The sequence below is a fragment of the Lampetra fluviatilis genome, chromosome 81 (genome assembly GCF_964198595.1).
Source record: "Lampetra fluviatilis chromosome 81, kcLamFluv1.1, whole genome shotgun sequence".
Classification (NCBI taxonomy): domain Eukaryota; kingdom Metazoa; phylum Chordata; class Hyperoartia; order Petromyzontiformes; family Petromyzontidae; genus Lampetra; species Lampetra fluviatilis.
The window spans coordinates 347,184-360,494 of NC_136355.1; the positions used below are offsets into that span (position 1 = coordinate 347,184).

The 13,311-nt window shown below is 52.5% G+C and overlaps 1 protein-coding gene across 5 annotated transcripts in view; it reads right to left on the reverse strand.

The window, feature by feature from the left end:
* Window positions 1–13,311, reverse strand: part of LOC144953713 (CTP synthase 1-like) — a 77,846-nt gene that overhangs the window by 11,195 nt on the left and 53,340 nt on the right. For all 5 annotated transcript variants that reach the window (XM_078884275.1, XM_078884276.1, XM_078884274.1 and 2 more), the window contains exons 9-15: window positions 12,591–12,745; window positions 11,033–11,165; window positions 10,240–10,328; window positions 7,593–7,687; window positions 5,988–6,050; window positions 4,155–4,198; window positions 3,066–3,162 (exon numbers count right to left, since the gene is read on the reverse strand). In XM_078884275.1, coding sequence (XP_078740401.1) covers window positions 3,066–3,162; window positions 4,155–4,198; window positions 5,988–6,050; window positions 7,593–7,687; window positions 10,240–10,328; window positions 11,033–11,165; window positions 12,591–12,745 — 676 coding nt within the window. The remainder of the gene's footprint in view (window positions 1–3,065; window positions 3,163–4,154; window positions 4,199–5,987; window positions 6,051–7,592; window positions 7,688–10,239; window positions 10,329–11,032; window positions 11,166–12,590; window positions 12,746–13,311) is intronic.

A 13,311-nucleotide genomic window follows, 5' to 3' on the forward strand; every position in this document is an offset into this window, starting at 1 on the left:
GAGTGGTGAGTGAGTGGGTGAGTGGGTGAGTGGGTGGGTGAGTGGGTGGTGAGTGGTGAGTGAGTGGGTGAGTGGGTGGGTGAGTGGGTGGTGAGTGGTGAGTGAGTGGGTGGTGAGTGGTGAGTGAGTGGGTGAGTGGGTGGGTGAGTGGGTGGTGAGTGAGTGGGTGAGTGGGTGAGTGGGTGGGTGAGTGGGTGGTGAGTGGTGAGTGAGTGGGTGAGTGGGTGGGTGAGTGGGTGGTGAGTGGTGAGTGAGTGGGTGAGTGGGTGGGTGAGTGGGTGGTGAGTGGTGAGTGAGTGGGTGAGTGAGTGAGTGAGTGGGTGAGTGGGTGGGTGGGTGAGTGGGTGAGTGGGTGGGTGAGTGGGTGGTGAGTGGTGAGTGAGTGGGTGAGTGGGTGAGTGGGTGGGTGAGTGGGTGGTGAGTGGTGAGTGAGCGGGGTGAGTGGGTGAGTGGGTGGGTGAGTGGGTGGTGAGTGGTGAGTGAGTGTGGGTGAGTGGGTGGGTGAGTGGGTGGTGAGTGGTGAGTGAGTGGGTGAGTGGGTGAGTGGGTGGGTGAGTGGGTGGTGAGTGGTGAGTGAGTGGGTGAGTGGGTGGTGAGTGAGTGAGTGGGTGAGTGGGTGAGTGGGTGAGTGAGTGGGTGAGTGGGTGAGTGAGTGAGTGGGTGAGTGGGTGGGTGGGTGAGTGGGTGAGTGGGTGGGTGAGTGGGTGGTGAGTGGTGAGTGAGTGGGTGAGTGGGTGGGTTAGTGGGTGGGTTAGTGGGTGGTGAGTGGTGAGTGGTGAGTGAGTGGGTGAGTGGGTGGGTGAGTGGGTGGTGAGTGGTGAGTGAGTGGGTGAGTGGGTGGGTGAGTGGGTGGTGAGTGGTGAGTGAGTGGGTGAGTGGGTGAGTTAGTGAGTGGGTGAGTGGGTGGGTGGGTGGGTGAGTGGGTGAGTGAGTGGGTGAGTGGGTGGTGAGTGAGTGAGTGGTGAGTGGGTGAGTGGGTGGGTGGTGAGTGGGTGGGTGAGTGGGTGAGTGAGTGAGTGAGTGGGTGGGTGGGTGAGTGGGTGAGTGGGTGGGTGAGTGGTGAGTGGTGAGTGAGTGGGTGAGTGGGTGGGTGAGTGGGTGGTGAGTGGTGAGTGAGTGAGTGATTGGGTGAGTGGGTGGGTGGGTGAGTGGGTGAGTGGGTGGGTGAGTGGGTGAGTGAGTGGGTGAGTGAGGTGAGTGAGTGGGTGAGTGGGTGGGTGGGTGAGTGGGGTGGGTGGTGAGTGGTGAGTGAGTGGGTGAGTGGGGTGGGTGAGTGGGTGGTGAGTGGTGAGTGAGTGGGTGAGTGGGTGAGTGGGTGGGTGAGTGGGGTGGTGAGTGGTGAGTGAGTGGGTGAGTGGGTGAGTGGGTGGGTGAGTTGGTGGTGAGTGGGTGAGTGGGTGGGTGAGTGGGTGGTGAGTGGTGAGTGAGTGGGGTGAGTGGGTGAGTGGGTGGGTGAGTGGGGGTGGTGAGTGGGTGAGTGAGTGGGTGAGTGGGTGGGGTGAGTGGGTGGTGAGTGGTGAGTGAGTGGGTGAGTGGGGTGGTGATGGGGTGAGTGAGTGGGTGAGTGGGGTGGTGAGTGGGTGAGTGAGTGGGTGGTGAGTGGATGAGTGAGTGGGTGGGTGAGTGAGTGAGTGGGTGCGTGGGTGGGTGAGTGGGTGGTGTGTGGTGAGTGAGTGGGTGAGTGGGTGAGTGGGTGGGTGAGTGGGTGGTGAGTGGTGAGTGAGTGGGTGAGTGGGTGGGGTGGTGAGTGGTGAGTGAGTGGGTGGAGTGGGTGAGTGGGGTGGGTGAGTGGGTGGTGAGTGGTGAGTGAGTGGGTGAGTGGGTGGGTGAGTGGGTGGTGAGTGGTGAGTGAGTGGGTGAGTGGGTGGTGAGTGGGTGAGTGAGTGGGTGAGTGGGTGGTGAGTGGGTGAGTGAGTGGGTGGGTGAGTGAGTGGGTGGGTGAGTGGGTGGGTGGGTGAGTGGGTGGGTGGTGTGAGTGGGTGAGTGGGTGGGTGGGTGAGTGAGTGAGTGGGTGAGTGAGTCAGTGAGTGGGTGGGTGAGTGAGTGGGTGGGTGAGTGGGTGGGTGGGTGAGTGGGTGGGTGGGTGAGTGGGTGAGTGGGTGGGTGAGTGAGTGGTGAGAGGGTGAGTGGGTGAGTGAGTCAGTGAGTGGGTGAGTGAGTGAGTGGGTGAGTGAGTGGGTGAGTGGGTGGGTGAGTGGGTGAGTGGGTGAGTGGGTGGTGAGTGAGTGAGTGGGTGGTGTGTGAGTGGGTGAGTAAGTGGGTGAGTGGGTGGGTGAGTGAGTGGGTGTGTGAGTGGGTGAGTGAGTGGGTGGGTGGGTGAGTGGGTGAGTGGGTGAGTGGGTGGTGAGTGAGTGAGTGGGTGAGTGAGTGGGTGGGTGAGTGGGTGGTGAGTGAGTGGGTGAGTGCGTGGGTGAGTGGGTGGTGAGTGAGTGAGTGGGTGGGTGAGTGAGTGGGTGAGTGAGTGGGTGAGTGAGTGGGTGAGTGAGTGGGTGAGTGAGTGGGTGAGTGAGTGGGTGAGTGAGTGGGTGGGTGAGTGGGTGAGTGAGTGGGTGAGTGGGTGGGTGGTTGAGTGGGTGAGTGAGTGAGTGGGTGAGTGGGTGAGTGAGTGAGTGGGTGAGTGAGTGGGTGAGTGAGTGGGTGGTGAGTGGGTGGGTGGGTGAGTGGGTGAGTGAGTGGGTGAGTGAGTGGGTGAGTGGGTGGGTGAGTGGGTGAGTGAGTGAGTGGGTGAGTGAGTGGGTGAGTGGGTGAGTGGGTGTGTGGGTGTGTGAGTGAGTGAGTGGGTGGTGAGTGGGTGAGTGAGTGGGTGAGTGAGTGAGTGAGTGGGCGGTGAGTGGGTGAGTGAGTGGGTGAGTGGGTGAGTGAGTGGGTGTGTGAGTGAGTGAGTGGGTGGTGAGTGGGTGAATGAGTGGGTGAATGAGTGAGTGAGTGGGCGGTGAGTGGGTGGGTGGGTGGGTGAATGAGTAAGTGTGTGAGTGGGTGGGTGAGTGAGTGGGTGAGTGAGTGAGTGAGTGGGTGAGTGAGTGAGTGGGTGAGTGAGTGGGTGGGTGAGTGGGTGAGTGACTCACGCAGCACAGAGTTTGATGTTTTGAAGATTGTTGTTCGTTTTCCCAGTCTCATGGTTCCTCCCATGTCACCTGGGTTGTGTTCTGGCATGTCCACCACCTGAAAAACCACTCACCAAGTCACTCACTCACTCACTCACCAACCCACCCACCCACCCACCCACTCACTCACTCACTCACCCACCCACCCACTCACTCACCCACTCACCCACCCACCCACCCACCCACCCACCCACTCACTCACCCACCCACCCACTCACTCACTCACTCACCCACTCACTCACTCACTCACCCACCCACTCACTCACTCACTCACCCACTCACTCACTCACCCACCCACCCACTCACTCACCCACCCACTCACCCACTCACCCACTCACTCATTCACCCACCCACTCACTCACCCACCCACCCACTCACCCACTCACTCACCCACTCACCCACTCACTCACCCACTCACCCACTCACTCACTCACCCATCCACCCACCCACCCACTCGCTCGCTCGCTCACCCCACTCACTCACTCACCCACTCACCCACTCACCCACCAACTCACTCACCCACCCACTCACTCACTCACCCACTCACTCACTCACTCACCCACTCACCCACTCACTCACTCACTCACCCACCCACCAACTCACTCACCCACCCACCAACTCACTCACCCAGCCACTCACTCACTCACCCACTCGCCCACCCACTCACCCACCTGCCCACCCACTCACCCACTCACCCACCCACCCACTCACCCACTCACCCACCCACCCACTCACTCACCCACCCACTCACCAACTCACCCACCCACCCACTCACTCACCCACCCACCCACCTACCCACTCACTGATACTACTGATGATGATGATACTACTACTGATGATGATGATACTACTACTGATGATGATGATACTACTACTGATGATGATGATACTACTACTGATGATGATGATACTACTACTGATGATGATGATACTACTACTACTGATGATGATGATGATACTACTACTACTGATGATGATACTACTACTGATGATGATGATGATACTACTACTGATGATGATGATACTACTACTACTGATGATGATTCTCACCACTGGATGTTTGGTATCTGGGTCAAACTCCGTGGAATTTGCATCTGAAAAGAGAAAAACATCATCATCACCAACATCATCATCAGCAGTATCATCATCATCAGTAGTATCATCATCATCATCAGTAGTATCATAATCAGCAGCAGTAGTAGTATCATCATCATTATCATCAGTAGTAGTATCATCATCATCATCATCAGTAGTATCATCATCATCATCAGTAGTATCATCATCATCATCAGTAGTAGTATCATCATCATCATCAGTAGTATCATCATCATCATCAGTAGTAGTATCATCATCATCATCAGTAGTAGTATCATCATCATCATCATCAGTAGTATCATCATCATCATCAGTAGTATCATCATCATCATCAGTATCATCATCATCATCAGTAGTATCATCATCATCATCAGTAGTATCATCATCATCATCATCAGTATCATCATCATCATCAGTAGCGGAGTCACGGGACAGTGATTAACACAGGGGACGATGGTGGTGGTGGTGGTGATGGTGATGGTGGTGATGGTGGTGATGGTGATGGTGGTGATGGTGGTGGTGGTGATGGTGGTGATGATGATGATGGTGGTGGTAGTGGTGATGGTGGTGGTGATGGTGGTGATGGTGATGATGGTGGTGGTAGTGGTGATGGTGGTGGTGATGATGATGGTGGTGGTAGTGGTGATGGTGGTGGTGATGGTGGTGGTGATGATGATGGTGGTGGTAGTGGTGATGGTGGTGGTGATGGTGGTGGTGATGATGGTGGTGGTGATGGTGGTGGTGGTGATGATGATGATGATGGTGGTGGTAGTGGTGATGGTGGTGGTGATGGTGGTGGTGATGATGATGATGGTGGTGGTGATGGTGGTGGTGATGATGATGATGGTGGTGGTGATGGTGGTGATGATGGTGTTGATGATGATGGTGGTGGTGATGGTGGTGGTGGTGATGATGGTGGTGGTGGTGATGATGGTGTTGATGATGATGGTGTTAGTGATGGTGTTGATGTTGTTGATGGTGTTAGTGATGGTGTTGATGTTGTTGATGGTGGTGATGGTGTTGATGATGATGGTGTTGATGGTTGTGATGATGTTGATGATGTTGATAATGATGATGTTGATGTTGATGATGTTGTTGATGATGATGTTGATAATGTTGTTGATGATGATGTTGATGATGATGTTGATGATGTTGATGTTGTTGATGTTGATGATGTTGGTGATGGTGTTGATGTTGTTGATGATGTTGTTGATGTTAATGTTGTTGATGTTGTTGATGTTGTTGATGTTGTTGATGTTGTTGATGTTGTTGATGTTGATGTTGTTGTTGTTGTTGATGTTGTTGATGATGTTGTTGATGTTAATGTTGTTGATGTTGATGTTGTTGTTGTTGATGATGTTGATGATGTTGATGATGTTGTTGATGATGTTGATGATGTTGATGATGTTGATGATGTTGATGATGTTGATGATGTTGATGATGTTGTTGGTGATGTTGATGTTGTTGATGTTGATGATGATGTTGATGATGTTGATGATGTTGATGTTGATGATGATGTTGTTGGTGATGTTGATGTTGATGATGATGATGTTGATGATGTTGATGATGTTGATGATGTTGTTGGTGATGTTGATGTTGTTGGTGTTGTTGATGTTGTTGATGATGTTGATGATGTTGATGATGTTGTTGGTGATGTTGATGTTGTTGGTGTTGTTGATGTTGTTGATGATGTTGATGATGTTGATGTTGTTGATGTTGATGATGATGATGTTGATGATGATGTTGTTGATGTTGTTGATGTTGTTGGTGATGTTGTTGGTGATGTACCTGTCCATCCCAGCTGATTTCTTGCGAACTCAATCACCGCAAGTTGCATCCCCAAGCAAACTCCTGAGGACATCAACATCATCAACTTCATCAACATCATCATCAACATCATCATCAACATCATCAACATCATCATCATCATCAACATCATCAACATCAACATCATCATCATCAACATCATCAACATCATCAACATCATCATCATCAATATCATCATCATCATCATCAACAACATCAACATCATCATCAACATCAACATCATCAACATCATCAACAACATCAACATCATCATCATCAATATCAACTTCATCATCAACATCAACTTCATCACCAACATCATCATCATCAACAACATCAACTTCATCATCATCATCATCATCAACATCAACAACATCAACATCATTAACATCATCATCATCAACATCATCATCATCAACATCAACATCAACAACATCAACAACATCATCATCATCAACATCATCAACATCATCATCATCAACATCACCAACAACATCAACAACATCAACAACATCATCATCATCAACTTCATCAACATCATCAACATCATCAACATCATCATCAACTTCATCATCAACATCATCAACATCATCAACATCAACATCATCATCAACATCATCATCAACATCATCAACATCATCATCATCAACATCATCATCATCAACTTCATCAACATCAACATCATCATCATCAACATCAACTTCATCATCAACATCATCAACATCATCATCAACTTCATCATCATCATCATCAACAACATCACCATCATCATCAACAACATCATCAACATCATCATCAACTTCATCATTAACATCACCATCATCATCAACAACATCACCATCATCATCAACAACATCATCAACTTCATCATCATCATCAACAACATCACCATCATCATCAACAACATCATCAACATCATCATCAACATCATCATCAACATCATAAACATCATCATCAACTTCATCATCAACATCATCACCATCATCATCAACAACAACATCATCATCAAAATCAACATCATCATCAACATCATCAACATCATCAACATCATCATCAACAACAACAACATCATCAACAACAACAACATCATCATCAAAATCAACATCAACATCATCATCATCATCAACATCATCAACATCATCAACATCATCATCAACATCATCATCATCACTGTGTGTGTGTCACTGTGTGTGTGTCACTGTGTGTGTGTCACTGTGTGTGTGTCACTGTGTGTGTGTCACTGTGTGTGTCACTGTGTGTGTGTCACTGTGTGTGTCACTGTGTGTGTGTCACTGTGTGTGTGTCACTGTGTGTGTGTCACTGTGTGTGTGTCACTGTGTGTGTGTGTCACTGTGTGTGTCACTGTGTGTGTGTCACTGTGTGTGTGTGTCACTGTGTGTGTGTGTCACTGTGTGTGTCACTGTGTGTGTGTGTCACTGTGTGTGTCACTGTGTGTGTGTGTGTGTCACTGTGTGTGTGTCACTGTGTGTGTGTCACTGTGTGTGTGTCACTGTGTGTGTGTCACTGTGTGTGTGTGTCACTGTGTGTGTGTCACTGTGTGTGTGTGTCACTGTGTGTGTGTGTCACCTAGGAAGGGTTTGTTGTTTTTCCGTGCCCACTCCACCGCTGAGATTTTCCCCTCCGTGCCACGAATCCCAAAACCGCCAGGAACAAGAACCCCACTGAAACACACACAGTGACACACACACACAGTGACACAGTGACACACACACACAGTGACACACACACACAGTGACACACACACACAGTGACACAAACACACAGTGACACACACACACACAGTGACACACACACACAGTGACACACACACACACAGTGACACACACACAGTGACACACACACACAGTGACACACACACACACAGTGACACACACACACACAGTGACACACACACACACAGTGACACACACACACACACAGTGACACACACACACAGTGACACACACACACACACACAGTGACACACACACACAGTGACACACACACACACAGTGACACACACACACACACAGTGACACACACACACACACAGTGACACACACACACACACAGTGACACACACACACAGTGACACACACACACAGTGACACACACACACAGTGACACACACAGTGACACACACAGTGACACACACACAGTGACACACACACACACAGTGACACACACACACACAGTGACACACCCAGTGACACACACACACACAGTGACACACACACAGTGACACACACACAGTGACACACACACACAGTGACACACACACACAGTGACACACACAGTGACACACACACACAGTGACACACACACACAGTGACACACACACACAGTGACACACACACACACAGTGACACACACACACACAGTGACACACACACACAGTGACACACACACACAGTGACACACACACACAGTGACACACACACACACAGTGACACACACACACACAGTGACACACACACACACATACACTGACACACACACACACAGTGACACACACAGTGACACACACAGACACAGTGACACACACACACACAGTGACACACACACAGTGACACACACAGTGACACACACACACAGTGACACACACACACAGTGACACACACACACAGTGACACACACAGTGACACACACACACACAGTGACACACACACACACAGTGACACACCCAGTGACACACACACACAGAGTGACACACACACAGTGACACACACACACAGTGACACACACACACAGTGACACACACAGTGACACACACACACAGTGACACACACACACAGTGACACACACACACAGTGACACACACACACACAGTGACACACACACACAGTGACACACACACAGTGACACACACACAGTGACACACACACACACAGTGACACACACACACACAGTGACACACACACACACATACACTGACACACACACACACAGTGACACACACAGTGACACACACAGACACAGTGACACACACACACAGTGACACACACACAGTGACACACACACACATACAGTGACACACACACAGTGACACACACACACACACACAGTGACACACACACACACAGTGCCACACACTCACACACACACTCACACACACACAGTGTCACAGTGTCTCACTGAGTGAGTGAGTGTGTGTGTGTGAGTGAGTGTGTCACTGTGAGTGTGACTGCACAGCTTGTGCCACACACACACACACAGTGACACAGTAACACACACACTCACACAGTGACACACACACTGTGAGTGTGTGTGTCACTGTGTGTGTGTGTGAGTGAGTGTGTGTCACTGTGAGTGTGTGTCACTGTGAGTGAGTGTGACTGACTCTGCGCTGCACAGCTTGTGCCACACACACAGTGACACACACACTGAGTGTGTGTCACTGTGTGTGAGTGTGTGTGTCACTGTGTGTGTGTGTGAGTGACTGTGTGTGAGTGTGAGTGTGTGTGTCACAGTGTGTGTGTGACTGACTCGGCGCTGCACAGCTTGTGCCACACACACAGTGACACACACACTGAGTGTGTGTCACTGTGTGTGAGTGTGTGTGTCACTGTGTGTGTGTGTGAGTGACTGTGTGTGAGTGTGAGTGTGTGTGTCACAGTGTGTGAGTGACTGACTCGGCGCTGCACAGCTTGTGCCACACACACACACACAGTGACACAGTAACACACACACTCACACAGTGACACACACACTGTGAGTGTGTGTGTCACTGTGTGTGTGTGTGAGTGAGTGTGTGTCACTGTGAGTGAGTGTGTGTCACTGTGAGTGTGTGACTGACTCTGCGCTGCACAGCTTGTGCCACACACACAGTGACACACACACTGAGTGTGTGTGTCACTGTGTGTGAGTGTGTGTGTCACTGTGTGTGTGTGTGAGTGACTGTGTGTGAGTGTGAGTGTGTGTGTCACAGTGTGTGTGTGACTGACTCTGCGCTGCACAGCTTGTGCCACACACACACACACAGTGACACAGTAACACACACACTCACACAGTGACACACACACTGTGAGTGTGTGTGTCACTGTGTGTGAGTGTGTGTGTCACTGTGTGTGAGTGTGTGTGTCACTGTGTGTGAGTGTGTGTGTCACTGTGTGTGAGTGTGTGTGTCACTGTGTGTGTGTGTGAGTGACTGTGTGTGAGTGTGTGTGTCACAGTGTGTGTGTGTGAGTGACTGTGTGTGAGTGTGAGTGTGTGTGTCACAGTGTGTGTGACTGACTCGGCGCTGCACAGCTTGTGCCAGGCCTCGTGGTATTTGACGGGATCCGTGGACTGCACGCCGCCCTCCAGGTCCGCAGAGTCTACGTACTGCGGAGACACACGCCACACACGCCACGCACACGCTAAGCACACGCTAGGTACACGCTAAGAACCGCGTGCTAAACACTTGGCTGAGTGAGTGAGTTGGTGACTGAGTGAGTGACTGACTGACTGAGTGACTCACTGACTGAGTGACTCACTGACTGAGTGACTGAGTGACTGACTGAGTGACTCACTGACTGAGTGACTGACTCACTGGGTGACTCACTAAGTGGGTGACTCACTGAGAGTTGTAGTTTGTGGTTCATGGCGAGGGCTGCGTGCTCCAGTGAGTGAGTGAGTGAGTGACTGAGTGAGTGAGTGAGTGACTCAGTGGGTGACTAACTGAGTGGGTGACTCACCGAGAGTTGTAGTTTGTGGTTCATGGCGAGGGCGGCGTGCTCCAGTGAGTGAGTGAGTGAGTGACTCAGTGACTAAGTGGGTGACTAAGTGGGTGACTCACTAGGTGGGTGACTCACCGAGAGTTGTAGTTTGTGGTTCATGGCGAGGGCGGCGTGCTCCAGTGAGTGAGTGAGTGAGTGACTCAGTGACTAAGTGGGTGACTAAGTGGGTGACTCACTAGGTGGGTGACTCACCGAGAGTTGTAGTTTGTGGTTCATGGCGAGGGCTGCGTGCTCCAGTGAGTGAGTGAGTGAGTGACTCAGTGACTAAGTGGGTGACTAAGTGGGTGACTCACTAGGTGGGTGACTCACCGAGAGTTGTAGTTTGTGGTTCATGGCGAGGGCGGCGTGCTCCAGCGCCTTCACGACGGAGGCGTACGAGTCGGAGAGACGCACGTACTTCCCCACGAGTGTGATCGCTACGGACTTCAACATGCGGTCAGAGCTACACACACAGACACACACAGACACACACACAGACACACACAGACACACACAGAGAGAGAGTGAGACACACAGACACACACACAGAGACACACACTCACACAGACACACACACACAGAGACACACACTCACCCACCCACCAACTCACCCACCCACCCACCCACTCACCCACCCACCCACCCACCCACCCACTCACCCACCCACCCACCCACTCACCCACCCACCCACCCACCCACCCACCCACCCACTCACCCACCCACCCACTCACCCACCCACCCACTCACCCACCCACCCACCCACCCACCCACTCACCCACCCACCCACCCACCCACTCACCCACCCACCCACCCACTCACCCACCCACCCACTCACTCACTCACTCACCCACCCACCCACCCACCCACTTACTCACCCACTCACTCACCCACTCACCCACGCACTCACTCACCCACCCACCCACCCACCCACTCACTCACCCACCCACTCAACTCACTCACCCACTCACTCACTCACCCACCCACTCACTCACTCACTCACCCACCCACCCACTCACCCACCCACTCACCCACCCACCCACTCACCCACCCACCCACTCACCCACCCACCCACCCACCCACTCACCCACCCACCCACCCACCCACCCACCCACCCACTCACCCACCCACCCACCCACTCACCCACTCACCCACCCACCCACTCACTCACTCACCCACCCACCCACTCACTCACTCACTCACCCACCCACTCACTCACTCACCCACCCACTCACTCACCCACCCACCCACCCACCCACCCACCCACTCACCCACCCACCCACCCACTCACCCACTCACCCACCCACTCACCCACTCACCCACCTACTCACCCACCCACTCACTCACCCACCCACCCACTCACTCACCCACCCACCCACTCACTCACCCACCGACCCACTCACTCACTCACCCACCCACCCACTCACCCACCCACCCACCCACCCACTCACCCACTCACTCACTCACCCACTCACTCACCCACCCACCCACCCACCCACCCACCCACCCACCCACCCATCCACCCACCCACCCACCCATTCACCCACTCACTCACCCACCCACCCACCCACCCACCCACTCACTCACCCATTCACCCACCCACCTACTCACCCACTCATCCACCCACCCACCCACCCACTCACCCCCCCACCCACCCACCCACCCACCCACTCACCCACCCACCCACTCACCCACTCACCCACCCACCCACTCACCCACTCACTCACCCACCCACCCACCCACCCACCCACCCACCCACCCACTCACCCATTCACCCACCCACCCACTCACCCACTCATCCACCCACCCACCCACCCACTCACCCACCCACCCACCCACTCACTCACCCACCCACCCACCCACCCACTCACCCACCCACCCACCCACTCACCGATTGGCCATCTCTCGCCACTTGCTGAGTCTGCGTGGAGGCTGTGTGAGGGGGATTGGCAGATTGAGTCGCTCGCGAAAATACTGCACCACCCCCTGGGACTCGAGTAGCAGTGGAACGCGGTACACACACGACACGTCGTGTACACACATCACCTGTAGGGTGACACACACACACACAGTGACACACACACAGTGACACACACACAGTGACACACACACACATACAGTGACACACACACAGTCAGTGTGACACACACACAGTGACACACACACACACAGTCAGTGTGACACACACACAGTGACACACACACACAGTGTGAGACACACAGTGTGACACACACAGTGTGACACACACACACAGTGACACACACACAGTGACACACACACAGTGGCACACACACACAGTGACACACAGTGACACACAGTGACACACACACACAGTGACACACAGTGACACACACACACAGTGACACACACACACAGTGACACACACAGACACACAGTGACACACACAGTGACACACACACACACACAGTGACACACACACAGTGACACACACACACACACAGTGACACACACATACACAGTGACACACACACACACACAGTGACACACACACACAGTGACACACACACACACAGTGACACACACAGTGACACACACACACACAGTGACACACACACAGTGACACACACACACACAGTGACACACACACACAC